Raw genomic sequence first — 26,476 nt, forward strand, 5'->3', positions numbered from 1 at the left:
ACTAGCTAGCTAGCACTAAGCTAACTTATCGTCACCTGTCAGGCATCCCAGTGGCCAAACTCCCTTGTGTAGTCTGCCAAGACAAAGGTGTTGATACGCTGCCTAGCTGAACATTATTGACAGACTGCTTAACAGTTTAATTGAATTCTCATTAGTCGGCCAAATACCGTATTCCCATACATATGCAAAACTCTTCACGGCGTTGTGCTCGAATGTAGCCTGCTTTCATGCATGTGCACTAACCATGTACACACATCACACTGACCTGAGTGCCAACCAAACATGTTTCTGTGACAGTACACGGGACAATATGCTATGACCCGTTCTGATTCTAATCTGTAAATTCTGATTAGGCACTGACGTCTGTTTGGTTTTGGTTCATCAGAGATACTTCATCCACACACTTTTTTGCAGACCTTTCAAAGTGACTCATAATCATATTGAAACATGACCTGACCTTTTGTTTGTCCTTTCAGGGCTGTGAATAATGAACTCATAGACACATATCAGCTGAAGTCTCTTGATGGGTTGTTAGAAGCCAGCCTGGAGCAAATAGTGATTGTTCAACAAAAGGAAGATGGCAGGCGGAAATCAGGAAAAGAGAAGAAAGGACAGTTGTATGTGACATTAAATAAGTACATACAAAACCATTTAGAGACCAACAAATCTGATGTGACAGTTGAAGACGTGCTTGGGTATCATATTGACAATTTCTCCATGAGGAAACCCTACGATCGAGTGATCCGATGCCTTGGCTTTCGATTCAACTTCAGCATATTTGACAGGTACAAGTAATATGCAGTTATTATTTTTTGGGTATACCGTAGAACATATTTGACACTGTAGTGTATTTTTTTATAGTAAATATAGCTTTCTTGATGGCTAAAAAAAAAGTTAATCTGCGTTAGTAGGTTATGTAATTCAGAAAGTCCCTCTTTTGTGTCATTATAAACAGTAGTGTTGTTCCGATACAATTTTTTGGCCCCCGATATCGATACCCAGCTTTGCAGTATCGGCCGATACCGATACCATACCGATACTTAAGGCTTTTTTTCCTCAACATGAAAAAGCTGTCCTGCCATTGGCTCGGAGCATTCAAGAGCCAATAGGATATCTTAGGTCGGCATGCAGTGAACATGTCACATATCAGTGAATGTCGTGCACCAGCAAGACACAAGATGCTGCATCCAAAATCCTATATTAGCTTTGGAATTAATGGTATCGGCATGTTACTTGTGAGTAGTCACCGATACCGATACCACTGTTTTAATGCAGTATCGGCGCCTCTACCGATACCAGTATCGGTATCGGAACAACACTAATAAACAGTCCACGAAAAATCACTGCTGTTGTATTAGATTATGTTGATCCCAAAATACAAACCTCTCCACAGCTCTGCCTGCCCACTCAACAGTAAAAATGCAAAAGGGAGGTTGCCACGGGTGACAGCCTGGTATGAAGGTCATAACACTCCTGGTTTGTTTGTACTGGGAACTGCTGCTCACTCCAGAGACTACCGCAAATCAGCCGGCGGTTTCATTCATGGATTTCGCTACACAGGTGAACATTTCAAATCGATCCTGAAGGCCTTATTGCTCATGCTTCACTAATTTTGTTGATGCTACAATCATTAAGACATGCAATAATGTAGTACACTTAGCAAGATGCATTTTGAACAAGCATTTACAACATTCTGTTTGTGTCTCAGTGCGAGCTGTGCATCATTTGCTTGAGCAACGTTACCATAAAACACCATGGCCATCTACAAGATTGTTGACAACGCAGCTGCTCTCCGTGGTTTTGAAGCGGGTGGGCGAGGCCTCAGGGCCCTACCAGATGTTTGAGATACTAGGAGATGTGATATTGCTGAGAGGGTAAGTTCTATTTTATGGTTTCATGATATATGCCCACTGGCAAGAATGGCTGCCATTGTAGAACTCCACAGGGGAACCACTGTTTAAAAAAACAAGAAATGTTGTTACTGATTTGAAGTTTGCAAAAGAACGTCTGAATGCTGCCCAGTGCTTTGGCAAACTATTTTGTGGCAAAAGGAATCCAAATTTGACTGACTAACCCTAACCCTGCATGGAGTAAAAAAGTTTTCATAATCATAATATTTGAAGTACAGTATGGTGCATGGGGTCTTCATGGTTTGGGACTGCCATGTTCCCTCGGGGCCTGGACGCATTGCTATTATCAATGGACAAATGATTTCCCAAGTTTGCAAAGTTTATCTAGACATTTTGCAGGAGAACTTAATAGCATCAGTCTACCAGTTAAATCTTAACAGCAGGCGGGTGATGTACTGGTAACAGTAGGGGTGTTTAAATGAATCGTGTAGTTGAGTTGGAGTGGCCCAGTGAGAGTCCTAACCTCAGCCCAATAAATATGCAGTGGGATTATCTCAGGAGAGCAATTCACACCAGACATCCCAAAAATGTTGCTGAGCTTGTCTACCAGTTATTAACTCTAAAGGTTACCATAACTTACTTTTTCCACTCTGCACTCTGACGTTTCCATGGTGTGTAAAACTTATGTACCATAATTGTTTGTGTGGTATTAGAAAAACTGTCTTTGTTGGGTCTTGCATGAAGATTAGATTACGTAATACAACATTTCCAAGATAACTGTATCAGGACGTTTCTTACGTTAAAAAATAAATTATTATTTATTCTTCGGGAGCGACTAAACGGTGAGAATTGTTACTGACTTTAAAGTGAGAATTCTGACTTTGTGTGACAGAGCTATGAATTGTGGGGGAAAGTCAGAATTCTGAGAATAAAGTCAGAATCCTGCCGACCTTTTTTTTTTTTTTTTCTGTTCACTGGCCCTAATCTTCTTCCGTATGACTACTTACATAGTCAATCATCTATTTACTATATTTTTTGTGTTCATACCATGTTTTATTTTCCTCTCTCCTTAATTTGACTGAAAGATCTTACTGCCAGTACGTGGAGGAATTCCCACTGCAGGCCTTGCCTCAGTTCTCATCTCTCTCGGGTCATGAGGTGTCCGAGCACGGACTGGTGATTCTAGTGATGCAGTATGGGAAAAAGAAGATTGATTATCTGGGAGGAGACAGGGCAGTAACAGACTGGAGCAAAGCTTGGAAATCCAACTTTCTACACCCAGTTTTATACTACTATGAGACACTTCCCACTGGTGAGTAAGACTTGAGGGCCATCAGGGTGGTGGCCATTTTTTGGTCCTGACATTTAACAGATAACATTTGAGGAATCCAGTGCATCAGTTTATTCATTACCAATTTATGCATAAAACTTATTTGACACCTTGCAAGCTTTATTGTAGGAACATTTTTAATAACCCTCTATGTACATTATGTCTATCAAATAAAAAGGGACTTTTTTTTTTTTTTCTTTTTTTTTTTTTCTTTTTTTTTTTTTTCTTTTTTTTTTTTTTTTTTACATAATTGGGATTGCCAACCTGTTGCCATTTTTTGGCAGCAGGTTGCTTCTGGCCTATAGTTAATAACAGCACAAATTATTCCGGTAAACCCTCAAATTTTGATTGTATATAACGTGTCATCACTTAATCTATCACAATGTAAAAAGAAATTGCTTTTGGTTGGTCTAACAGCAGCAACAAAAAAATTATTGCAGTAAGATGCAACAAAAAAATGATTGCAGTAAGATGAACCCCCTGCCCCCACACACACACTTAGTATTATGAATTGGTGGTTAACTTGATATCATTTATTTGGAATTATCAATGGCATGAATCCATAATGTAAAACAGCTATATATATATATGTGTGTGTATATATATATATGTGTGTGTATATATATATATATATATATATATATTAGAGCTGTCAAACGATTACATTTTTTAATCAGATTAATCACATCTAAGAATTTGGATTAATCATGATTAATCACTGACTTAAAAAAGCGTTTTTCCCCAACATATATTGCCGGCTAAATTTGAAGCGCACCTGTTATGTGTTAATTTTTTCGACATTTAGTGTTATGAGGACATCTTCAAAAATTCATATCCACTGCACACGCTCATCCTGCTTTTTCTAAACAATTAATTATGTGCATAATTTAAAATGGGAAAAAATGACCTATGGCATATGTAAACATTTATTAAATGCTTTACTTTAATGCATGTAGTTATGTTTATTGCTCAAACTCCAACAGCTACCTTTAATGTAACCATCCATTGTCGGTTAAAAAGGATCATCTGCGGTCAAAATTAATAGTATTAATTAATAATAATTAATCTGTGGTAATACAATGATTAATGTGATAATTTTTTGTGATTAATTAATTAGTTAACGCTTTAACTTTGACAGCACTAATGTGTATATATACATATATATATATATATATATATATATATATATATATATATATATATATATATTTATTTATTTATTTATTTTTTCTTCTTTTTTTATTTATATATATATGACATTCTGCAGGGCAGTTGACTAAATTCCTTCTATTGTATTATAGAGGAAGAAATGAAGCACCGTCCCCATGGGTGGCCTTTACCAAGGCCTAAGGCAATTCATCACATGGTTGAAGACTTCCTCACTGAGTGGGATGGCCCCATATCTCACATCCAGCCTTTGAGACGTTTCCTGGAACACTGTGTCAACACTGACCTCAGAGCCTTCTATGCAGGTAAACCAGTTTGAACTCAAGTCGGGTACAAACATACGGGTAACCTATAATTTGACCCAAATCTTCTCTGCAGGTAGTCCATACCGACAGTCACCTCCTGGATATTTACAATTGCAAATCTTGTGATCAAGCCTGACAGGTTTTTTTTTTTTCTTCCATCTTTTAGAATCATGTTTCCGCTTATCGCTCACCCACCGCCTGCCTCCACTGTTTTGCCGTCAGGGATACCTGAAGCAGCAAGGCATCACCCAGAAAAGTAAACTGATGCATTTTCATTTCACTCGGCCTTCTCCTGGTGATGAGGAAGCAGACGCATCAGTGGCTGATGCTGCACTTCCTAACTATCTTGCACAAACTGGAGCCTCCATGTCTTCAGGACTAAAACTTGACTTATGACTGTTTTGCTACCTCCACCACATATCCATATTGTAATCCAGATAACCTGGATGGTTCCTTTTCCTTACCAGTTTGATTCTTCTGTTTGTCACTGCTCACATGAGCTTTAAGTATGGTAAGGCAACATGAAGATAAATTACCGGTACTGCCTTTCAGCCAAAGCTAGCAAAAGACCCAACGTGTTTTTTTTCTTTTCCTCCTTTTTGATATGTTCGGAATGCCGACAATCACACATATTAAAACATGTTCAATATTTCCGACTGGAAATCCTGTTGTGTGTAACACTGGTGTGGTTCAGGCCACAGAATCTGAGACTGTGGAGCGGAACGATAGATAATCAAGAAGGGAAACATAACTCGTGCTGTTGCTAGACTTCATAAATACAGGACCAACTCGGTGAGTACAGAAATGGTAAAGAGTTGGCGAGGAATCGACACTCCAATATATTTACCAGATAAGCTAACAGCTAAGCTTAGCTCCTTCCATTTCTTTGTATTTTTTGTCAGTGTCTCTCGGGTTCCATTGGGTATTACAAGTACAACGGCTTTCTGGTTTGAGGTATTAGAGTAGTGTGAGAGATGGCAAAATGTGTAGTGTATTGTGTTTGTGATTTCCAACTATACACACTATGCAGTATTAACATGGCAATTTTATTGTCATAGTTGAGTCTGTTAGGCTTTTCAGTCCCTTTATGGACAGAATTTCTAGATGCAGTTGAGGGGGTCCAGTTTGGTGGCCTCAGCATTGCATCTCTGCTCTTTGTAGATGATGTGGTGCTGTTTGCTTCTTCAAAACGCAATCTCCAACTCTCACTGGAGCGGTTTGCAGCAGCGTGTGAAGCTGCTGAGATGAAAATCATCATCTTCAAATCTGAGGCTATGGTTCTCTGTCGGAAAAAGGCGGAGTAACCTCTCTAGGTCAGGGATGAAATCCTGCCCAAATGGAGGATCTTGGGGTTCACGTGTAAGGGCAGAATGGAACGTGAGATCGACAGGCGGTGCAGCGTCTGCTGTCATGCGGACTCTGTATTGGTCCATTTTGGTAAATAAAGCCGAAAGGCAAAGCTCTCGTTTTACCGGTCATCTAGCCTCACCTATCATGCCCCACCTGTTGCCCCCGTGGCCCGACCCCAGATAAGCAGTAGATAATGGATGAGTTGAGTTTTTCCACACAACTAAGTTCTCTAATATTTTTATGTGTTTTCCAGGCTTTATGCATTTTAATTGTTTTGCCAAAGATTTATTGTCGCTGCGTGTGTGTTCCTCACAAAATTTGTACCATACCTCCACAGGTCTGATGGGAAGGAAGACGTGTCTAATAATGTATTTAACATTACAAATGAGTTTGTTTGTTTTTTAAACTTAAGCACATTATGTACAACACATCTCTTTGCATCATCCATCCATCCATCCATTTTCTTGACCGCTTGTTCCTCACAAGGGTCGCGGGGGCTGCTGGCGCCTATCTCAGCTGGCTCTGGACAGTAGGCGGGGGACACCCTGGACTGGTTGCCAGCCAATCGCAGGGCACACAGAGACGAACAACCATCCACACTCACACGCACACCTAGGGACAATTCGGAGCGCCCAATTAACCTGCCATGCATGTCTTTGGAATGTGGGAGGAGACCGGAGTACTCTTGGCATTAATTCCCATAAAATGTAAAGAAAGGTGGCGCAAGCAAGGTAAAATGTTTACACGTATCAGTTCACTACTCGTATTTGAATGTACGCAATACGCATGCGTACATTGCGCAGATATACGTAGTACAGTGGTAGTGTTATGATTGGCTACTACTTTATCTGTCCCCATTGGACGAGTACAGATGAACAACGTGGAACGCGATTGGTTTGGTTTTTACTCGGAGTTGCGACTGTTCAATGGCTGTGCTTTTTACTACATTCGTGTAAACGGAAAACGCGAAACGGGGGACATTTTGGTGTTTTGACGGGAGTACATCTACTGAAATACTTTTCCGGTGAAGGGAACACAGTTTTAGTTTTAATGTGTCGACGCGCCATCATGTGGTATCCTACTCATCCTAGGAATAGATGCCACATCAATTCCAAACATTAATGGCGACGTTAATTGTTTTGTTTTACTCCGACAGCAATGTTCTAACAAGTGTGTAGTAAACACAGCTTCCACATGTCGTGAAAATAAGTAAGTATGGACGGGTGGGGCGCAGTCGTTGCACCAGAGAATGATCATTCAAGCTCCGAGGGGGAATACATAGTCGATCCAGGTCCCGAAGGTGCAACCAGGGAGGCTAAGGAAGGGCCGCATCGGGGCTGTTTGGAGAGGATGGACGATGGGGCCACCAATGTCGGATTTGGATTAAGTGGGATAGGAGAAAGCAAAGTGTTGTTGGGACGAATCGGACATAGAGACGACAAAGAACTTAGGTACTTGCACTTATTATGGGAACCAGGACGAACAGAAACTGGACCCGGTGGAGGAAAGATGACCGGGAGCAGAAGCAGGCGGTTTCACAGAGCAACAAGGAACCCGATTGGAAAAGATGTGCATGGTGAGTGTTAATATGAGCAGTTGCGTTACGTTGGCTGTCTATAATTAGTAGCATCACATACAGCGTTTAGCCAACAGTTGGTAATGGGCGCGGTTATAAATCAATTAATGGCTCAATCAACAGTTAGGCCATAAGCGGAGTATTTCACCCCCCTTATACTTTGAATGTCTTCTCATCACAGATGTGAAAAGACTGAGGGACGCAGCTAACGGCAATGACATTGAGACAGGTATGAATGAACACGATGGTGATGTATTTAAAAACAAAACAAACATGAAGTGGGATAGAGAACAAGCTGCTTTGATCAGTAAATGTGTGTTATTCTAGTTCGGAAGCTCCTGCAGGATGACATAGACCCATGTGCAGCAGATGACAAGGGAAGGACGGCCTTACATTTTTCTTCCTGCAATGGAAATGAAAGCATCGGTAAGTTAGCAAAATATTTGAAACTACTGCTTCAGTTACATTTAAGTAACATAACTAGTTTGTAATGTTTTAATATGACATACCTTATAAATAATCAATAAATTCCCCTGTTTGTGTCTGAAGTGCAATTACTGCTGAACTATGGCGCTGACCCCAACCAACGTGACAGTCTGGGTAACACACCACTCCATCTGGGTAAGAGAGAATAGTCACCTGTTAGAACTGCAGCACGCGGGCTTCCTGCGACACTAGTGAAGCCCCAGTGCCATGCGTTACATTAACAAACCACAAGCAGGCACGTTCTGTTGACACGTTTCTCTCGCAAGTCTGAGATTTGGGGTTCGAATCTCGCCTCGACTTTGTGTGAAGTTTGCATGTTCTCTTTACTTATGTAGGTTTTATCCAGGAACTCAGCGTCTCCCTTCCACATTTCAAAAATATGCATTTTAGGTTTACTTAAGACTCAAAATTGTCCATAGTTGTGAATGTAGGTTGTTCCTCACCTGTCACCCAACATCCAGCTGACCTGCAAACCTAGTGAGGATAAGCAGTCTAGAATGTATTGGTTAATAAAACTCACATTTATGTTTGTTTTTTTATGCTTCATTTAGTTTTGAAGCGTGCAATTGTCTGTTGTTACATGATCATTTTAGCCTGTTTTTCCTGCAGCGGCCTGTACAAACCATGTGCCTGTCATCACCACATTGCTAAGAGGAGGTGAGACAGTAGTACTGAGTATGTATTAATGTTGCCTGCTTTTCACAATGAAAACATCACTAACAAAAAGGATGATTATATTGTTTATTTTGAAATATTTCAATAACAGATTTGAGTTGCAGCTCTGTAATGACATTCATTTAAATTTAGGCTACAGTTGGGTTAAGATTGAGGTGTTACTGAATATTAATGATGTAACTGACAAGTGTGCCATCTTTTTTTTTCTGTGTAGGATCCCGTGTCGATGCCCTTGACCGAGCAGGCCGGACCCCTCTACATCTTGCACGTTCCAAACTTAACATTCTGCAGGAAGGGGATTCTCGCAGTTTAGAAACTTTGAGAGGAGAAGTCACACAGGTCGAGAACACAGTCTTGGTTCTTTCCAGCATTTCCTTCCATTAGAAAGGACACGTACCTTAAAAGCCAAGTGAATGTCTCAATTTACCCCAAAACTTCAAAACATAGATAAGATATATACTTTATTGTTAGATACAAGAACCAATATTTGCTCTGCATTAAAACAGCAGCACTGTCATACAAATGAAATTCACTGGATGAAACACAATGCACAAAACGTTAACATCTAACAAAGACCGTCTGCCAAACAGCAAATAACATACTAATTGCAAATTTCAAACAATAAAACATACAAACTGTGAAATTTTAAGCTAAGTCGAGGAGCTCTTTTGTTATTTTTTATTAGGTACAATGACAAAAAACAAAAACAAAAAACAACAACAAAAACTGAGATGTCTGCAAGTTTCCAAACTTTTATGCATGTCCTGGGGATAATGATATCAATTTATGCATGTTATTTTCTCTACTCAGATTATTCAAATGCTAAGGGAATATCTAAATTTAATGGGCCAAAGTGAAGCTAAAGAGAGACTGGAGCATATTTCCTCCCGGCTGCAACACACACGAACCAAAGAGCAAGTAAGATGCACACATGCATAACATTGCATATGATTGCATTGGTGATATATCATAAATTTCAATCAATCAAATATTTTACAATTTAAAAATTCACATTGTCTTTTTCTAGGTGGATGAAGTGACTGATTTACTGGCCAGCTTTACTTCACTCAGCCTTCAGAAACAGAATTTGGGATCCAGGTAGATGATTAAGAAACTGGATTCCTGCTCCCCTTTTAAAGCAAGCCTCAGCTCCTCCACCTCGAGCACTGATTGATACATCTGTTTGTAATCTGGAGTACAACTTCAGATAGAGTACCACTGTAAGGATTGTCATTCAGAGATCCTACGATTCTGGAAATTTAGCTTCTTGCAACAAATTATTAAATCAAGGCAGGGACACTTTTTTGACTACAATTAAACACAGTAAAACATTTTTTTTCTTCCCCAAATGATTGAAGTCTGTGAAAATCAGGAAGAAGGTAGTGGGTTTGAAAATCCAGGCTCTGGAAAATTATGTAACAAATGAATTTCAGAATGTGTACCACCTATATAAATATATATATATATATATGTGTGTGTGTGTTTTAACAGTCTGAAAGTGGCCCATGTGCTGAATATACAGTATTTATTTGTCTTTGTGATACAATCGTATTGATTGTCCAGCTAAATTTCTTCTCCAGCCATCTTAGTGGAGCAAAACATGGGAGGACCATGTTATTGTTCTTTTGCATCTTCATTGTGCCCCTCCAATAATATCTTGTTTTTGAACAAAGAGGAAAAAGAAAACCTTTAAAGAATTTGATGCATTCATTAAATATGTTGAACAACGCTACCTCTACTGTGCCAAAAAAGTACCAATTTGAGGTTGCAGAAATGTTTTGATGGGAGAGAAGGTTCCCCATTAAATCAGTGATTATTAGTTCCATGTAATTCCAAGTGCATTTTATTTATTTACTTTCTAGCCAAAAACCCATCATTAATTATACCCATTGGACCTTAAAGGTGTCATAGACCACAACAGGCTGGACGGTAGTGCACAGATTGAATTGGTGGAATATAATGCATCTTGTCTGTGCATGCCTTTCCCTGTCTTTATGACTCAAGGTCGAACTTTGCAAACATTGCTACTTTTGATTTCTTAATCAGCAGGATTTTTACCATTTGTATTGCATGTTAATGTTCAACGAGTGTAACAGTACTGTCAAAATGTATGTTTGATCAAATAAATGGAATCGCTTATGTGATTATAAGTGGTTTTTGCATTTCAATTTATCAGTGCCAGCGCATGTACCTAAAGTGTGGTATTATTAACAGTCTGATGACGTTATCCTGTTCTATCTCGTTGGCAATTGGCTGCAAAACAAAGCCCCGCCCCTTAGCGTAGACGTATTGTTGTTCGCCGGAACAAAGATGGCGGCATGGCCCGCGTAATTTGGAGACTCGTTTGAGGTAATTCATTGATAAACGTAATCTTACTGATTATGGTAGTTTCGCAAATGAGCATGAGACCGATGCTGAAGGTGATTAACTGAGACTAGCTTAATGCAAGTTTGCATGATTGTAATCCTCGTTAAATGGACAGCGGCCTCGCTATGTGGAAAGCACCGGGGTGTAGTGAGACGATTCTCCAGGAAAGACGAGCCCCCTCCCGGTATGGAGCGCTACAGGGGTGGAAAGACCAACGAAGCCGAGTGGTCAAGTTGATGGGAAGAGGGGGTGTGTTTGTGTATCATTACGAAAAGTAGGCGGGAAGTTGTTATTATTTGTGCTCTTAAATAGGTGACCGACAAGAACATAGTATCCTTAAAACAAAAACAAATATCACTGCCAATTCGTGTAGAAAGCACGCCGGAGTTTGTTGGACTGATAAATGTCATATCTATGCAATTCATTATCTGTGCATTGTTGAAGGTGAGGCAATGACGTCGATAACACCAAATATATTACACTTTGATTTGTTGTTACTGGGCAACAGTTATTAAAATGATCCTCTGAATTGCTTTTCAAATTTTACCTTCACAGGTTCCCATCCTGCCTTCATGCTGCCTTGGACATCTTAGATGAGCAAATACTTTGAGTAGCAATGGCTTTTGAAGAGATCAGCAACAAAGGAGAAATGGGTAATGACATTTTTACATGACTGTACATGTAAAATGTATTTACTTGGAAAAAAAACTTGTATTGCACTTCAAAATGTTTGCTTTGTTCTTGTTTACTGCAAAACTGATATTATGTTTATGTACAGCACTTTGTATACAGCAATGCCTGTTCTTAAAGTGCTTTATAAATAAAGTTGAGTACAACACACATTATAGACCAATGTTTCCCAACCATCATTTGAGCCAAGGCACCCATTTTAGATGAGAAAATTCTCATGGATCAGCACCAAAGAAAATGTCATTTAAAAAATGTGAATACTGAAATAATGATGACCTCATTTCAGTTTACTTTGTGTGACTCGTATTCCAACACAAAGTTAATACACCTGAATGGCAGGTGATTACGGTATGCAGGTTTAGTGCACTCTCTGCCATCTAATGGAAGAGTATTTAATTGTTCTGCCGCTAATTATACATTACAGGTATTAATTAAAGGGGAAGTCAACCCAGAAATTTTCTAGACCATAATACATTCTATGCAGTCCCATTAGTCTTGACACGGTATTGTGATTAATATTGTGTTTGTGGAACACAAATATAAATGAAGCATTAAAATCCACCTATTTTGATCCATCTCTGTGGGTGGCGATTTTGCCACTTGCTGTTGACTGAAAATGACATCACAGTTGACCTCATTTCTGAAGCTGAGCCGTGAACAACTCTGATGTCATTTTCAATTGTCAGCAAGTCGCAAAATGTCCGTCCTCTGAGATGGATAAAAACAGGTTGGTTTTGCTGCACAATTTATATTTCACAAACACAATATTAATCTGAATACCGTGTTTAGAGAAGTGGCGGCATGATACAACATATTGTAAAGAATTTTTTGGGGTAGACTTCCCCTTTAACAATAATGTTTGTAATTAGTAAACATAATTTTCAGATAAATTAGATGGATTTGGATTATTGTAATTTTCTTTTAAACATTTTATTAGATACGGTTTTATGTGAATATACTTTTTAATTGTTTGTGATTTAGACATTGGGTTGGAGGGAGAGCGGGGTCTTGTCGCTGGTCGTAGCCAGAGGGAGAAGAGGAGGTCGTACAAAGATCTTCTACGAGAGGAGGAGGAGATTGCAGCTCAGGTTCGCAAGTCTTCCAAAAAACGACCAAAGGTACATTTTTGTAACCACGTTTTTTTTGTTGCTCTATATTACAGAGGTTATACTATCTTCTGTGAATATTTTAATCCAGATTCTAATATTTTTGTTATATGTAATTACGCATTAGGATTCAGAGCTATTCATGTTGGGAGGTGACTCACACAAAAAGAAGAAGAAATATAGTGATGACTACTACTACAGAGGTTAGTTCACGTTGATGATGCTTCGACCAACTAATTGAGACATGACATTTGAAGGTAGGGGGGCTGTTTGAGGAAAAACAGTATATTCATATTGTTTTCCTTTGTGACTTTATCAGAGCATGACGTCTCGGGCCACCTCAGTCACAAAAAGAAGCACAAATCCGTCGACCGCTCTCCAACACTCTCTTCCCCTTCATCGTCCCACCCAGCAGATACAGCAATGGGTCTTCTGCAAGCTATCACCTCTCCCCTGGCCACAGGATCGGACCCCAGTTCCAATTTACACAAAAAGCCCTCCTATCCCTCCTTGTCTTCACACTCTTCAAAAGAGCGCAAGCGGGAGGGAGGCGGCAGTGGAAGCAAAGGGAGCCACTCTTTCTCTCACTCCCGCCCCATGTCTTCATCTTCGTCGTCATCTTCCACCAAGAAGCACTCCTCGTCTTCCTCAAAGTCATCACTGTTCCACGGCGGAGCCCTCAAAGAGGAGCCTTTAACATTACGGGAAGCTGACGGGCTAAAAATGAAGCTGATTATGTCACCAGAGAAAGAGGAAACGGAGTGTACCCCAAGAACACACCACTCATCCAAAGTGAGTGGCAAGAAAGAGAAGGATCGAGAGCGGATGCAGGTGTCCAAACCACCCAAGAAAAAGCCGCAACACAGTCGAGATCCTCTGCCAGTAGTGGGGAAAGAGGTGGAAGTGGAAGGTAACAGCACCTTTAATTATATAGGAACAAGAACGATCATCTACAATAATTTTTTTTAGCCACAATAATAAGATAAACTGGCCCAATTAAATGAGAAAATAAGATCAGTTTTAAGTAGCTCCCAAGTACCCAGTTCCATTTCATTCAAATTGTGCCACTTGAAACTTGAAAAAAAAAAAAATGCAATTGTGTCATTTGAACCATACAGTGTACATCATGTCCAAGTAACACAACATTTTTTTTTTTTTTTTGCTATCAAGCGATACAACATGGAGCATCATAAGGAGCAAAAAAATACACTGAATCTCCAGTTTGGAATCCGGCCTTTTTCCAATGTGGCTACTGCCTACCACTTTTTTCTTCAGATACAGTGCCAGTATGAGTACTCAAATGTTGAGTAATCACTTTTGATACATTAAATTTACCCCAAAAACAATAACAAATTTTAAAGAAAGACCTACATATCCCAATGTAATATTTTTCCTTAAAATTGCATGAAACTAATGGCAATGTTCTATTGTTCTAATTTCACATTTTTAATTCCTGAATATAAAAGAGACGCGCAATATTGGTTGCCGTCACAAGTCAGGATGCCGAGAAATTAGGGATGGCCAAATGAAGCCTCATGAAGCAATGAAGCTTTGCAGCCAATTGGTTTGCACATGTAGCAAAGCTTCATGGAGCTTCATTTACTCTATGGCGCCATCAAGTGGTCTAGAAGCCCAAGAGGTCAACATTGTTCAGAATACAATGGCTATTTGATTAAGACAAAGATATGAATGTGCTTGTGTTAGTAATTTAGTATGTGAAGAAAATACAAGTGCTACGGATAATTTGTTATTCATTTTTAATTATAAATAATAGCTTTCCCACAGTGGCTGGCTTTAAACGGTTTCTTTTTTTGGACAATATTTCACCAGCTTTAGAAAATATTCTTTCACAAGGCACAGATGAAGCTGGGGTGCAGAGAAATGCGAGTGCCAGTTTATATAAATTTGGGCAGGGATTTTTATGTGTCTGATGGATTGTTCATTCTGTACTGTGTTTGCAATGCGCGCCAAACGCCGGACAATTCCCGAAGTGTTAACAAGATTCAGCCGGCCGGCGAGGCTTCACACCTCATCATTCCCGGGTTTTGCCGAAATGACGTGCGCCTCGGTAAAAGCTTCGTGGAAATGCCCCTCCCATTACTCGACACAAGCTTCGGAGCTTCGGCCCATTTCAGCCCATCACTATTAGAAATAAGGCCTGGTATTTGCCCAGCCCTCTAGATACAAATTCAATATTCATGTAATATACTTACCAATGCGACTACAACATTTATTTGGTCTTTAAGCAGTTCTCAACTCACTATATTGAAAGAAAGTTAAAAAAAAAAAGAAAAAAAGAAAAAAAAAAGCTCATATATTAGCACACGATTATGTTTTTGTACATATTAACAGCTGTGCCAAAAAAATTGGCACAAAATTGTCATGTCACATGTCATTGTCGTGTACCTGTTCGCTCAGCAAGTAACGTGTCATGGTCTATGTAGTTCAACATGCTGTGTTCAGCTGAAACGGGCGAAAAGTCTTTTTTTTTTTTTTTTTTTTTTTTTTTGATACAGATGTTGAAAAATATTTGCTAGTATGACTGATTTATGGACGTGATAAGTTATAACGCTGCTGTGGCCAAAAATATTTCTGCTTAAAATTAAACTGCATTCATAAACTAACCACCAGAGGGTGCTAGAACTGCAAAAATGGAATGTAACTTGCTTTTTTTTTTTTTTTTACCTTTAATGTTGTGATGTGACGATATATTTTGGCAATTGTAATACAGCTTTCCCTCGTTTATCGCGTTACGTTGCAAAAACTACCCACGTTAAAAAAAAAAAAAAAATCTATTATATATATTTTTCATTTATGGGTTGTTTTTGTGTGATTTTTACTTTATTATAAATGCTTTTTCATTCATCATGTATGCTCTTTTTTTTTAAATTTACATTTATTCCATTAAAAGTATGGATTTTTTTTTAATTTACTTATTACAGTATACAGCACAGTAGTATATATTTCTTTTCATTTGTTTTTTTTGTTTTGGTATGATATTTAGTTTATTATGAATGCTTTTTTATTCGTCATCCCCCCCCCCCATTTACAGTCATTTTTCAATTAATGTATATATATGTGTGTGTGTGTGTGTGTGTGTGTGTGTGTGTGTGTGTGTGTGTGTGTGTATTAAATTTACTTGTTATACAGCACAGTATATATTTTCTGTCTAGGGAATGCAATGTTGTGTGGCGACGGGAGAGACACCGTTTAAAAGGTCTTGTTGAGACAAATCTGTGAATGCCCGTATGCCCCTGGTCGGACGTAGGGTTCAAGAGATATGGCTGTGCAAAGACCAAAAAAAATAAACCAAAAAGCACGTTATTGTTACATCCCAAATATACAAAGCTTTGCATTAGGGATGCACGATAATAACGGTGGCCGATAATTATCGGCAATTGTCGACCCATTTGATGTCAAACAGATAAACCAGATAATAGAAAAATCCGCCGATAATTATCGGCAATTATCGACCCATTTGACGTCAAACAGATAAACCAGATCATAAAGACATTTGCCGATAATTAGCGGCAATTATCGACCAATTTGATTTCAATTGTATTCAAGTTAATTTGCAACCAGTTATCGGCTTACTTATCGGTTATCGACATCGGCACTTTCTAAATAATTGCTTTATCGGTATCGGTTGAAAATAGCATTATCGTGCATCCCTACTTTGCATGCATACCAACGCACCATTGCACTTCCACATGTAACTCAACATTCAATGTTATGCTTTCTGTCAAGGTCATTATGGAGGGGGCATGGGAGATGACAGCTCGTCGTCGGGAGGCGAGCTGGAGGCGGGCGAACTAGTTATCGATGACTCGTACACACACCAGTCAAAGAAGAAAAAGAAGAGCAAGAAAAGCAAGAAGAAAAAGGACAAAGAGAAAGACAGAGCCAAGGAAAAGAGCGGGAAGGACAAAAAGCACAGCAAAGGGTTTGGAGGTGTTGTAAATAGATTTCGCTAACTTTCATCCATGTCTGTTTTGCTATGTTTACAGTGCTTTTCCTCAAACAATGCATTTGATTGCCGTTCTTCAGATTCATCAAGGAGCCACGGCAACTCCCATCCCACCGTCTCTCACAGCGCTGTCGGTCCGATGTATGCGATGGGCACACCCATCCCTCCGCACCAACAAGGCAGTGACGGGACGACGGAGAAGAAGAAGAAGAAAGAGGAGAAAGAGCGGGAGAAGCATGACAAGGATAAAGATAAGGCAAGTCTCTCCTTGCATGATGACATTTGAGACCAAAATGAATCACGTCAAGACCTTTTCACCTTTAATGTGATTTATAATATAGTCGTGTACAACACGGGTTTTTATTATCATTCATGTGATTGTGCAGCTGCTAAAGATCCACATTTTGTTCTGCTTATTCCTGTTGGATATATTTTTTTGCCTTATCTCTCACATGCTTGCTTCTTGTCTTCCTTCAGCCCAAGAAGAAGAGTGCATCTGCATATCAGGTGTTTTGCAAGGAGTATAGAGTGAACATAACTGCTGAACAGCCAGGACTAGGTACAGTATACCATTTGTTGAAAAAAAAAAAATTGTCACTTTCTTGGAATGACTCTAATATATTATGTATTTTTACCCTGCAGTTTTTGGTGAGCTAAGCAAAAAGTTGGGAGAGGTATGGAAGAGGATGCCGGAAAAAGACAAACTGGTGAGCCGTTCTTTTATTTTTCTTTCCTGTCATTGTTGAGTTATTGTCGTAACTCTTTCTTGTATTACTGCTGCAGTTTTGGAGGCAAAAAGCTCAGTACTTGCAGCACAAACAGAACAAGGCCGAAGCTACCACAGTCAAACACAAAAGCTCCAATGAAAGCAAAAGCAAAGGTACACTTGTCGTCTTGGGATGTAATGATCACGATACGATATTATCACGATATGAAGGTCACGATACAATAATTATCACAAAAATGTGGGGGGGGGTTGGCGAATGGCGATATTTAAAAAAGATCACAATATTGTAAAAAAAGAAGCATATATTGTGCTTTTGTGCATAACAGCAATGCATATAAACCACCTACAATCTCTTAAGAACAATATTGAGGCGCTTACTTGTGAATGCATGTACACATTTATCGCTTCACAAACAAATTAGGTTCCCCTTCATCTAACAATTAGCATAATTTTAAACATAGAAGGTCAAAACATCCCTAATGAAAATTAAATTGCAATAATAAACTAGCCACTAGAGGGTGCTAGAACTGCACAAATGAAAATCAAGATGACTTTTTGAATAGATGTGTTCCTTTTAAATATTGTGAACATAATATTGTGGCAGTTTTAATATTTCGTTAGTTTTCGTTAACCAAAATAACTTGAAAGTTTTTGTCCTTCTGATGACCATATCTTGTTTCCTAGCCAAAGCTGGTTTGGTGTCACCCAACCGAGCACCGACAACCATGCCCCTTTCCCCCGCACGAGTACCTGAAGTAGATCCCATCGATGCAGCCGCTCACCTGCAGCTGCTCGGAGAGTCCTTATCACTGATTGGCCATCGGCTCCAGGAAACCGAGGTACGTTCCCACACCAAGAATAGGCATGTGGAGGTTAATTACACAGGGGACCGGAACATTCATAAATACAGTGGTTCTTTGACTTTGAATTAAATTCAATCTGTCCATCTTGTACTTCAATTTACAAAAATCAAATGCAGTTTTGTCATTGAAATGCCATTCATCTACTCCAGACTCCCAAAAGCACAATTTCTGTTCTTGCATGCTTGTGTGTTGGTGTGCATTAGCTACCCTCTATTAGCTGACATCAAGTTAGTTGCACTACTGCAGATTGTTGTCATCAATCTAAAGCGGAACATTAATGTCTCTTAATGACTCAAATCACTTACCAGTTTTCTTTTTTGGTCTTTGTTATAAATATTTTTTTGTGTTGGGCGAACTCACAACTGGTTCAGTCGTGTTATGCTGAGTCCTTTGGCCAAGCCTGCGTCCCTACATCACTTTATGATGTCATAACCAAGTTGTTTGAGTAGCTTTCAAGCTTTTTACACCAAGCATCACTTGAAGAAAAAAACAACATATCAGGGTACAAAGTACAGTAGGGTGAGAAGCACAAATGTTCATCAAAAGAGTGGCAGGGGTTTAATTTCCTAAAAAAGTAACATTTGTCACATAATACATTATGAACAATGTCAACAATTAACACAGCGCTTAAATATTTCAATAGACATAAAAATAATCAGAGTAATATATTTTAAAATTTGTCAAATTTAGTAATTGATTGTAGTAATAAACTACAACTTAAACGTTAAAACAGTACTCTGCATGAAAAGTATGACATTTTTTATTTATTTTTTTATTATAAAGTTTAAGCCGCTATAATGTTACAGTATGGGTTTTGTTCAAAAGTGTTTGATTGTAAAATGATGTTTGAGATGGGATTCGCTTCCATGCATTCAAGGAGTTCACCATGTACCACACACTGCAGCTCGGTCAGGCTCTCACGCCCCAAGGAAAATCACATTTGATGTACTTCAGATCACATTTCCTCACTGCTTTATGATACTAACGTGGGCGTCATCACCACCTATCAAAGTCCTGTTACTGCTCGGGATGTAATGATATCCAAACGTCGCGACACGATATCACGATGTGAACCTCACAATACCACGATTATCACAATATTGTGGGGAGGATGGCAATATTAAAAAAAGGTCACTCTGTTGTAAAGAAAAAAGAAAAAAAAGAAGCTCCTACTAAAAATAAAGCACAATATTGTACATAACAGCAATGCACATAACATACAATCTCTAATAACACTTAATATTGAGATACTTGTAGTGATGGCAAAATGAAGCCCCGTAAAGCAGTGAAGCCCTGCAGTGAAATGCTTCACACACACGTAGGGGCTTCAAGATGATTCATTTCCTCGACTACGCCATCATGTGGACAGAAAAATGTATAACATGCTTGGTGCATGCAATAAAATGGTGGGGTGTAAATCATGCTCTAAATACAAAAGAATATATATTTGAAGAGTGTTAACATGAATTGTTCTGTGTTACTTTATCTATGTTTGTGCTTATGCAACAAGTGAAAATGTGAAATAAGGAGGTAAAATAAAGTGCCTATTCATTTTTATTTAAAAACTATTTTTTCCGAAGTTTTTGGACTCAGGCGGTTTCTTTTTTTTGGAGAGAATTTCACCTGCTTTGGAAAAAAACTCTTTCACATGGTACTGATGAAGCAGGGGTGCATCGATATGAGATAGCAAGTTTGTATAGAATTGGACGCGTATATTTCTGTGATTCCCAGTACTGAAGGGGACTTTCAACTGTGAACAGAAAAATGTGAATTTTATGTGTTGTCACTTTTTATTTTATTTTATTATTGGAATCTGTTAAAACCGTAATTACAGTGCATTACCTTCTGAGGTGAGATCTGCTCAAAGTGCTCCTAAACAAGGGAAAATCTCTTTCTTGCTGGTTCCATCGCAAAAAGAAGCTCGTCAAATCGAATGCCAAAAGCAAAAAAAGTAGCGCAGTAAGGGACCCGACACAAAAAGTGAAGGGGAATCCTAGCGTTTCTTTGCCGATTTTATTTCGAACTACACTCAAACCTTGCGAATCATTTCCTGAATCAGTCACGTGGTACACCTGCTTCGTGGGGCTTCAAACGTCACCACGTACGTCATCAACACACGCATTGACACGCCGTTCATGAACCACTCATCTGCATTACTCGGCACACGCTTCAGGGATTCGACCCGAGAAGCACATCACTAGATACTTGTTCATGCACACGCACACACATTGAGTTCCTCCACATATTGACTCGGTTCACAATCATATTACATTCCCTTTCATCTGATGAATAGCGTGGATTTTAAACATAGAAAGGCTAAAAACATGCCGTATGAAAATTAAACTGCACTAAAAACTAGCCACCAGCGGGTGCTAGAACTGCATAAATGGAAATCAACTTGGCATTTATAACAAATACGCTTCTTTTAATTAATATCGTGACATGACGACGACAATATTGAGGCAGTTTTAATATCGCTATATCACAATATTGCCGTTGTTGTTACATCTCTAGTTACTGCCAGGCCTTAAGCCATGTTAGCTAAACATTATCGGTTTACCATGTACTGACGACCTCTGACCTTGTCTTATTTGGCCTTTACTTAATTAGTACAGTATCGTGTTTACTTAAATGATGCTGATGATGATTTTGCACAGGTTGGCAGTTTATCGCAAATCATACAACCCTAAAATCTGTATAAGCATCAGGTTGCTGTCATGTCTGCGGATGTGAAAATAAATGCACTTTATTTCCAAACAGCATACAGTAATTTGTCTTTTTCCTGAATTGCATTCATGTAAATATTTTTTTGGGGGCATATTCTCCCATTTAAGTCATTTTTTAAAGTCATTTTTTACGCGCCTGGTTTGCACACTTTGCGGCGATTCTCCCTTCCAGACTTCTGATGCAACTGGAAGTTTCTGCGCAACGACCGAAGATGTAGTTTGCATGAGATATGAATTCCATGGAGATCTATTTGGGAAATATGTCACACGTGGATTGTGATTTTGCTCCATGCTCTCAACTGAAAATGACATAACCGTTGCTCAAGGCTCATGTAACGACCAATCATGGCTCAGCTTGAGAATGTCACATGACCAAACTCAGGAAACAGGGGACCCATAATTGGTTGTTCCCTGAGCCTCTGTGATGTCATTTTCAGTCACCCAACACACATGTGCACGTTTCATGACGGTGTGTAAGTGACACATACAGTTGATGGGAAGATCTGTACAGCCCAAAAAAAAAGTGTGCCTTTTCTAACTTAATTATACCACAAGAGAGAATATGCCCTTGAGTGACTATTATTATTTAATTTGTATTTGTTTTTAGGGCATGGTGGCGGTATCTGGGAGCTTGTCGGTGCTTCTGGATTCCATCTTGTGTGCCTTGGGGCCTCTGACGTGTCTCACTGCTCAAATCCCACAGTTAAATGGATGTCCCCGGAACGTGCTGGTACAGTATTACAATCATATTTCAATTCATGTATTATTTATGATGTCCTTTGGGGTTTACACAGCTGCTTTTTCTAACTTTTTGCTTGTCAGTCAAACACGTTGGACAACATTGCCTACATCATGCCTGGGCTGTGAGTTGAAGGACGTCAAGCACGCAGGATGGATTTTGCCGTGAAAAGTCAAACACCTGAACAGAGACATATTTGGACTTTATTAGTAGCCACTGAAACTTGGCAAACTGTAGATATTTTTAGTCCCAACATGTTTTAAAATCCTATATATTTTTTAGACCGTATTATATTAATGTTTTAATTGTTAGGCTTTTACAAGAAACATTTTATTGTTAATAGTCTTACCACTTAGTTTTATTGATACTGGACAGTGTGGGCTTGTATGAAATATTCTTTCTCATGCTGTGAGTCGACAATAATCTTTTTGTACACGTGTTTTTTTTTAATGGTTTAAAGGACATCTGCAATCATTTAATCATTTTTAATGTGGGTGCGTGGGGAAATAAGCTCTGAGTGCACACTGGTTCACACTGACCGTTTTGACAACTCAGAGCGGTGTTCAAATTTGCCGCTGGGTTATTCAGATGGCACCAAAACTGAATGTTCCAACTGGGGACACGGTATACCCGTGTATCACACAGTACAGAAGGAAATTCACACATGACCTGCAGATTGGTTTAGAATTGTGTTGTTCCGATACCCAGCTTTGCGGTATCGGCCGATACCGATCCCTAAGTTTTTTTTTTCCCCTCAACATGAAAAAGCTGTCCTGCCATTGGTTCAGAGCATTCAAGGGCCAATAGGATATCTTAGATCAGCATGCAGTGAACATGTCACGTATCAGTGAATGTCGTGCACGAGCAAGTCACAAGATGCTGCATCCAAAATCCTATATTAGCATCAGAAATAATGGTATCTGCATGTTACTTGTGAGTACTCACTGATACCGATACCACTGTTTTAACTCAGTATCGGGGTCTCTGCCGATACCAGTATCGGTATCGGAACAACACTAGTTTATAACATAGGCTGAATTTGGAAATTAACGGGAGGGGAGTGCCTCAAAACAGAGTGGTGTCAGAGTGAATTTCCCAAGGCACTCATAAGTTAATATTCACTATTCCAAAAAGTTAGGGATTTTTGGCTTTATGTTGAAATTTATGGAAAATGTCAAAAATTCACATTAGAGTGATAGGCTTTAATCATGAAAGTCGGACATTTCAGTAGAAGGATACACTGGTGATTTCCTCATCTCAAGCAATTCATTTAAATCAAAGTTAACAACAATGGTTGGTACACCACAACAAAAAAATGTCGAGGTCTCAATAACTCGTCATGTGCCCTTGAGCATCAATTACAGCTTGACGTCTCCTCATGCTACTCACAAGTCGACTCATTGTCTGCTGAGGGATGGCATCCCACTCTTCTTGAAGGTCATTGAGGTTCTGCGGTTCTACACGGCGACTCAGCTGATCCCACAGGTTTTCAACAGGATTCCGGTCTGGAGAAAGTGCAGGACATTCCATTTGAGGTTCACCAGTCTCCAACAACGGTTCCTTGACAATGCCACCTCCATGAGCGAGAGTATTGTCATTTGTGAATTTTGCCGTTAAGATCCTCGTTTGAGAACAAACAGCAACTTGTACAAAAAGTACTGGAACATTTTTTAACAGTTGGATATGTGCATTCAAAAGCTTAGAGAAGGTCACATTAAATTCACCTGTAAAGGCATGAATGCCTTTTAGGCTCATCCTGAACCTGAAAGCCAAATATCCCTAAGTTTTTGTGAGTAGTGTATTTTTCATTTAACATTTTACCCTTTAACAGATGTAAAAACTCCCAGCTGTTTTGTACATTTGATGAAACTGTTCGGCACCCTTAGACACACATTCATTTCAACTGTGAGCTGATAAAACTTATTTTATATTTACAAGAGGTCATTTATAGCACCAATAAACCAAGTTGCTTTGTTTCATTTAAATCATGTCATTTATCTTTGTTAACCACAAACATGAAGACTTAGAATGAAATGGCTCATTTATTCGGCTAATTTTGAGACGGCAGCAGATGGCAGTTGCCAAAAGTTCTCATGCTGTAAAATTAGAAGTACTGACTCAAGTTAAAAAAAAAAAAAAAAAAAAAAGTCGACTGAATTGTACTTTTGACTGCTAACTTAGTACAACAGAAAAATACCTCACGCAAAATAGTTTCCACATGTCATGAATTGCATAGTGGTTGAGAATACAAAAAAAATAAAATAAAATAAAAATCCACATGTTCCCATTACTTTGCTAATGAGCTTACTGCATCTAACCAATGGTAAGAAATCAATACACCTGGCTGTATGTTTTTTTTCTGGTTAGAATGATGGTTAATTTAGTCACTAAATTAACCACGCATTTGTACTTCATTACTTCCCACCGTCGAGTGCCAGTATCAGAAGCCACAATAGTCGGCGCTGTGCCTCAAGCTAAACTGCAGTCGACCGTCAGAGTAGAGGGCGAGTCATCCTGCAAGAATGAGGAAGCGTCGCCTCCGCCTGATTCCTTGCTAAATATTGCAGCGAACCGGTCGACATGTCGGCTTCTGGTGTACAAACAGGTCGGTCAAAGAAGGGTACTCATGTGTTACAGTTAAGTTGCTTCATCGACAAAAAGCTACGACATTTGCTAGTAGAAAAGTTTATGTCTTAAAAAAAAAATAAGGTACGGAACGGTCGCTGGTAGTTAATAATAACTGATAATTTTGACAGATGTTTTGACAAGTTATGTTTTTTTTTTTTTTTTGTAATGTATGTCATTACATAAGTGTTCTATTCCTAAACGTGCATGCAACGCCCAACACTATGAATGTCATCCTGCGCAGAGTTGAGGCTGCTCGTGCTGGGCCGCAGCGGCCCAGGAGGGCGGGCAACGGTTTGCAGCATCTTGGGCCTGCAAGACAGTCACCAGGGAAAAGACCAATCTATTACCGAGGAGTGCATTCAATTCAGAGGTGAAGCTGCAGGCAGACAGGTAGGAGCGAAACAGGGAACACCCAGTGTTCGCAAATTCATTTGGATTGATCATAACATTTCTGGTAAAGTGTGAACAGACCTGCTAACATTGAAACTACTTGCTATTCATTTCTGTGTAGGTGCTGGTTGTCTCCAGTCCAGACTGGTTCAGTTCAGACTGTGACCCAGAAGAAAGAAGAAGACACATTTCCTCCTTGATTACTTTATCCAGCCCGGGGCCGCATGCTTTTTTGTTGTGTGTGCCTGTTAACGAGACATCTGATAGCGAGACCAAAGCACTCGATGTCTTGGAGAAGCTGTTAGGCGCCTCGGCGGTCAGCAGAAACACCATCATCCTCTTCACCAACATGGACGAGCTGGAGGAGGACGAGAAGCTGGAGGATTACCTCGACACGTGGCGCAAGGACCTCCGCGTGCTGCTGGAAAGATGTGGTGGTCGATATCACACCCTGGAGACCCAATGTGGAGAACCGGAGGAGTGCAAAGCTGTTGAGGAGCTGCTCAAGAAAGTTGAACATGGCGTGGAAGAGAGCGACGCTCAGCACTTCAGCTGCCCTCTGTACCAGGAGGTTAGTGAGCAAGTGAGGAAGAGGCAGCTGGAAATAGTGAGACAGAGGAGGGAGGAGGCACACGGTGATCCCTCATCGCTTGCGGACTCAGAGGTGACCGATGAAGACATGGAAGAAGTCCTGGAAGAGGCACAAAGAAGCATAGGAGAGCTAAATGTGGACTTGGATCATCTTTTTCCTTCTTGCGCTATGTCACCTTCTCCTCCTGTTGCCTCTTCTCTTCAAGCCTTGTGGGAGAAGTTGGTAGGCTGGTTGAAGTGGCTGCCCACAATGGTGAGAAGGGAGGCCTTGCTAGGAGCTCTGGTGGGCCTCTTTGTTGGTGGGCCCATTGGAGGTGTGGTGGGCGCCACTGTGGGCTCGGTGGCAACAGAGGTGCGCAGGAGAAAAACACAGAAAACAAAGTAATCATTATATGAAGAGTAGATGTTGCCAAAATGTATTATGCCTTAAGTTGCACCTTAAAAGTCTCCACTGTGTTCAGCAGCCAGCACAACTGTATAGCTAAGCTAACACGCTCACGCTACTTGGAGCAGCATGGACAGCAGCTTTTAATGCCACACGATATTGTCATTTCTTTTTTTTTAACAGTGATGAAAGCCGTTAATAATAAAAGCAATTTGGTTTGCCTTATTATACTATCAACATAGTCTTATTAAGTGCATAATTAATCTATACTTCACTGTACATGAACATGAAGTCACCCCAAAAATTCAAAATTGCAGCTCAAGAAAATGAGTATGTTTTTTTGTTGTTGTTGTTTTTTTTTTTTTACTTTGTCCAACAAAATGGGCAGTCGCCTACATATAGTTCACTAAGACAGTGGTTCTCAACCTTTCTTCAGTGATCTACCCATGTGAAATATTTTTTTCAGCCAAGTAGGCTACCCCTAAACAAGCGCAAAGCATTTCTGATCTTGGGGGAATTAAACTTGAGCGATCATTGTCTTATTTAACTTTCAAACTC

General features: G+C 39.6%; 4 protein-coding genes and 1 long non-coding RNA gene across 7 annotated transcripts in view; 4 read left to right on the forward strand and 1 right to left on the reverse strand.

Moving 5' to 3' along the window:
• Positions 1–5,301, forward strand: part of foxred2 (FAD-dependent oxidoreductase domain containing 2) — an 8,533-nt gene extending 3,232 nt beyond the window's left edge. Inside the window, exons 5-10 of the mRNA XM_077500255.1 lie at positions 477–785; positions 1,394–1,560; positions 1,709–1,874; positions 2,936–3,162; positions 4,482–4,652; positions 4,819–5,301. Of these exons, the coding sequence (XP_077356381.1) occupies positions 477–785; positions 1,394–1,560; positions 1,709–1,874; positions 2,936–3,162; positions 4,482–4,652; positions 4,819–5,048 (1,270 nt within the window). The 3' untranslated portion in view covers positions 5,049–5,301. The remainder of the gene's footprint in view (positions 1–476; positions 786–1,393; positions 1,561–1,708; positions 1,875–2,935; positions 3,163–4,481; positions 4,653–4,818) is intronic.
• Positions 5,302–6,881: 1,580 nt separating this feature from the next.
• Positions 6,882–10,889, forward strand: ankrd54 (ankyrin repeat domain 54). The gene is made up of 8 exons (XM_077500295.1): positions 6,882–7,578; positions 7,760–7,807; positions 7,906–8,004; positions 8,128–8,199; positions 8,674–8,721; positions 8,954–9,078; positions 9,550–9,657; positions 9,767–10,889. The coding sequence occupies exons 1-8, from the start codon at positions 7,218–7,220 to the stop codon at positions 9,839–9,841; spliced, it is 936 nt and encodes a 311-aa protein (XP_077356421.1). The 5' UTR covers positions 6,882–7,217; the 3' UTR covers positions 9,842–10,889.
• Positions 7,226–18,453, reverse strand: LOC144003756 (uncharacterized). Its single transcript, XR_013279059.1, has 3 exons — positions 18,347–18,453; positions 8,088–8,195; positions 7,226–7,981 (listed from the first exon to the last, which is right to left on the reverse strand). It is a non-coding gene; the product is annotated as an uncharacterized LOC144003756 (long non-coding RNA).
• Positions 10,994–23,909, forward strand: hmgxb4a (HMG box domain containing 4a). 3 transcript variants are annotated; one of them, XM_077500265.1, is made up of 13 exons: positions 10,994–11,088; positions 11,662–11,759; positions 12,778–12,914; positions 13,030–13,105; positions 13,222–13,812; positions 16,650–16,853; positions 16,950–17,125; positions 17,347–17,428; positions 17,512–17,576; positions 17,653–17,749; positions 18,281–18,435; positions 21,793–21,915; positions 22,008–23,909. In XM_077500265.1, exons 2-13 carry the CDS (start codon positions 11,723–11,725, stop codon positions 22,050–22,052), a joined length of 1,788 nt encoding a protein of 595 aa, XP_077356391.1. In that variant the 5' UTR covers positions 10,994–11,088; positions 11,662–11,722; the 3' UTR covers positions 22,053–23,909. The 3 variants fall into 3 exon arrangements, with proteins under 3 accessions (XP_077356391.1, XP_077356409.1, XP_077356401.1); XM_077500283.1 differs by lacking the exon at positions 10,994–11,088 and adding an exon at positions 11,095–11,290; XM_077500275.1 differs by lacking the exon at positions 10,994–11,088 and adding an exon at positions 11,391–11,550.
• Positions 23,910–24,380: 471 nt separating this feature from the next.
• LOC144005386 (GTPase IMAP family member 7) lies at positions 24,381–26,144 on the forward strand. The gene is made up of 3 exons (XM_077503554.1): positions 24,381–24,529; positions 24,794–24,942; positions 25,064–26,144. Exons 1-3 carry the CDS (start codon positions 24,505–24,507, stop codon positions 25,916–25,918), a joined length of 1,029 nt encoding a protein of 342 aa, XP_077359680.1. The 5' UTR covers positions 24,381–24,504; the 3' UTR covers positions 25,919–26,144.
• Positions 26,145–26,476: the final 332 nt, after the last annotated feature.

Source organism: Festucalex cinctus, chromosome 1 (genome assembly GCF_051991245.1).
Source record: "Festucalex cinctus isolate MCC-2025b chromosome 1, RoL_Fcin_1.0, whole genome shotgun sequence".
NCBI classification, from domain to species: domain Eukaryota; kingdom Metazoa; phylum Chordata; class Actinopteri; order Syngnathiformes; family Syngnathidae; genus Festucalex; species Festucalex cinctus.

Coding starts and splice junctions, on each gene's coding strand:
- ankrd54 (XM_077500295.1), top strand. CDS start 7,218: ATGGACGGGTGGGGCGCAGTCGTTGCACCAGAGAATGATCATTCAAGC. Junction 7,808..7,905: donor CGGCAATGACATTGAGACAG/GTATGAATGAAC, acceptor GTGTTATTCTAG/TTCGGAAGCTCCTGCAGGAT. Junction 9,079..9,549: donor TGAGAGGAGAAGTCACACAG/GTCGAGAACACA, acceptor TTCTCTACTCAG/ATTATTCAAATGCTAAGGGA.
- hmgxb4a (XM_077500265.1), top strand. CDS start 11,723: ATGGCTTTTGAAGAGATCAGCAACAAAGGAGAAATGG. Junction 13,106..13,221: donor TGATGACTACTACTACAGAG/GTTAGTTCACGT, acceptor TGACTTTATCAG/AGCATGACGTCTCGGGCCAC. Junction 16,854..16,949: donor GCACAGCAAAGGGTTTGGAG/GTGTTGTAAATA, acceptor GCCGTTCTTCAG/ATTCATCAAGGAGCCACGGC.
- LOC144005386 (XM_077503554.1), top strand. CDS start 24,505: ATGTCGGCTTCTGGTGTACAAACAG. Junction 24,530..24,793: donor GGCTTCTGGTGTACAAACAG/GTCGGTCAAAGA, acceptor CATCCTGCGCAG/AGTTGAGGCTGCTCGTGCTG. Junction 24,943..25,063: donor GTGAAGCTGCAGGCAGACAG/GTAGGAGCGAAA, acceptor ATTTCTGTGTAG/GTGCTGGTTGTCTCCAGTCC.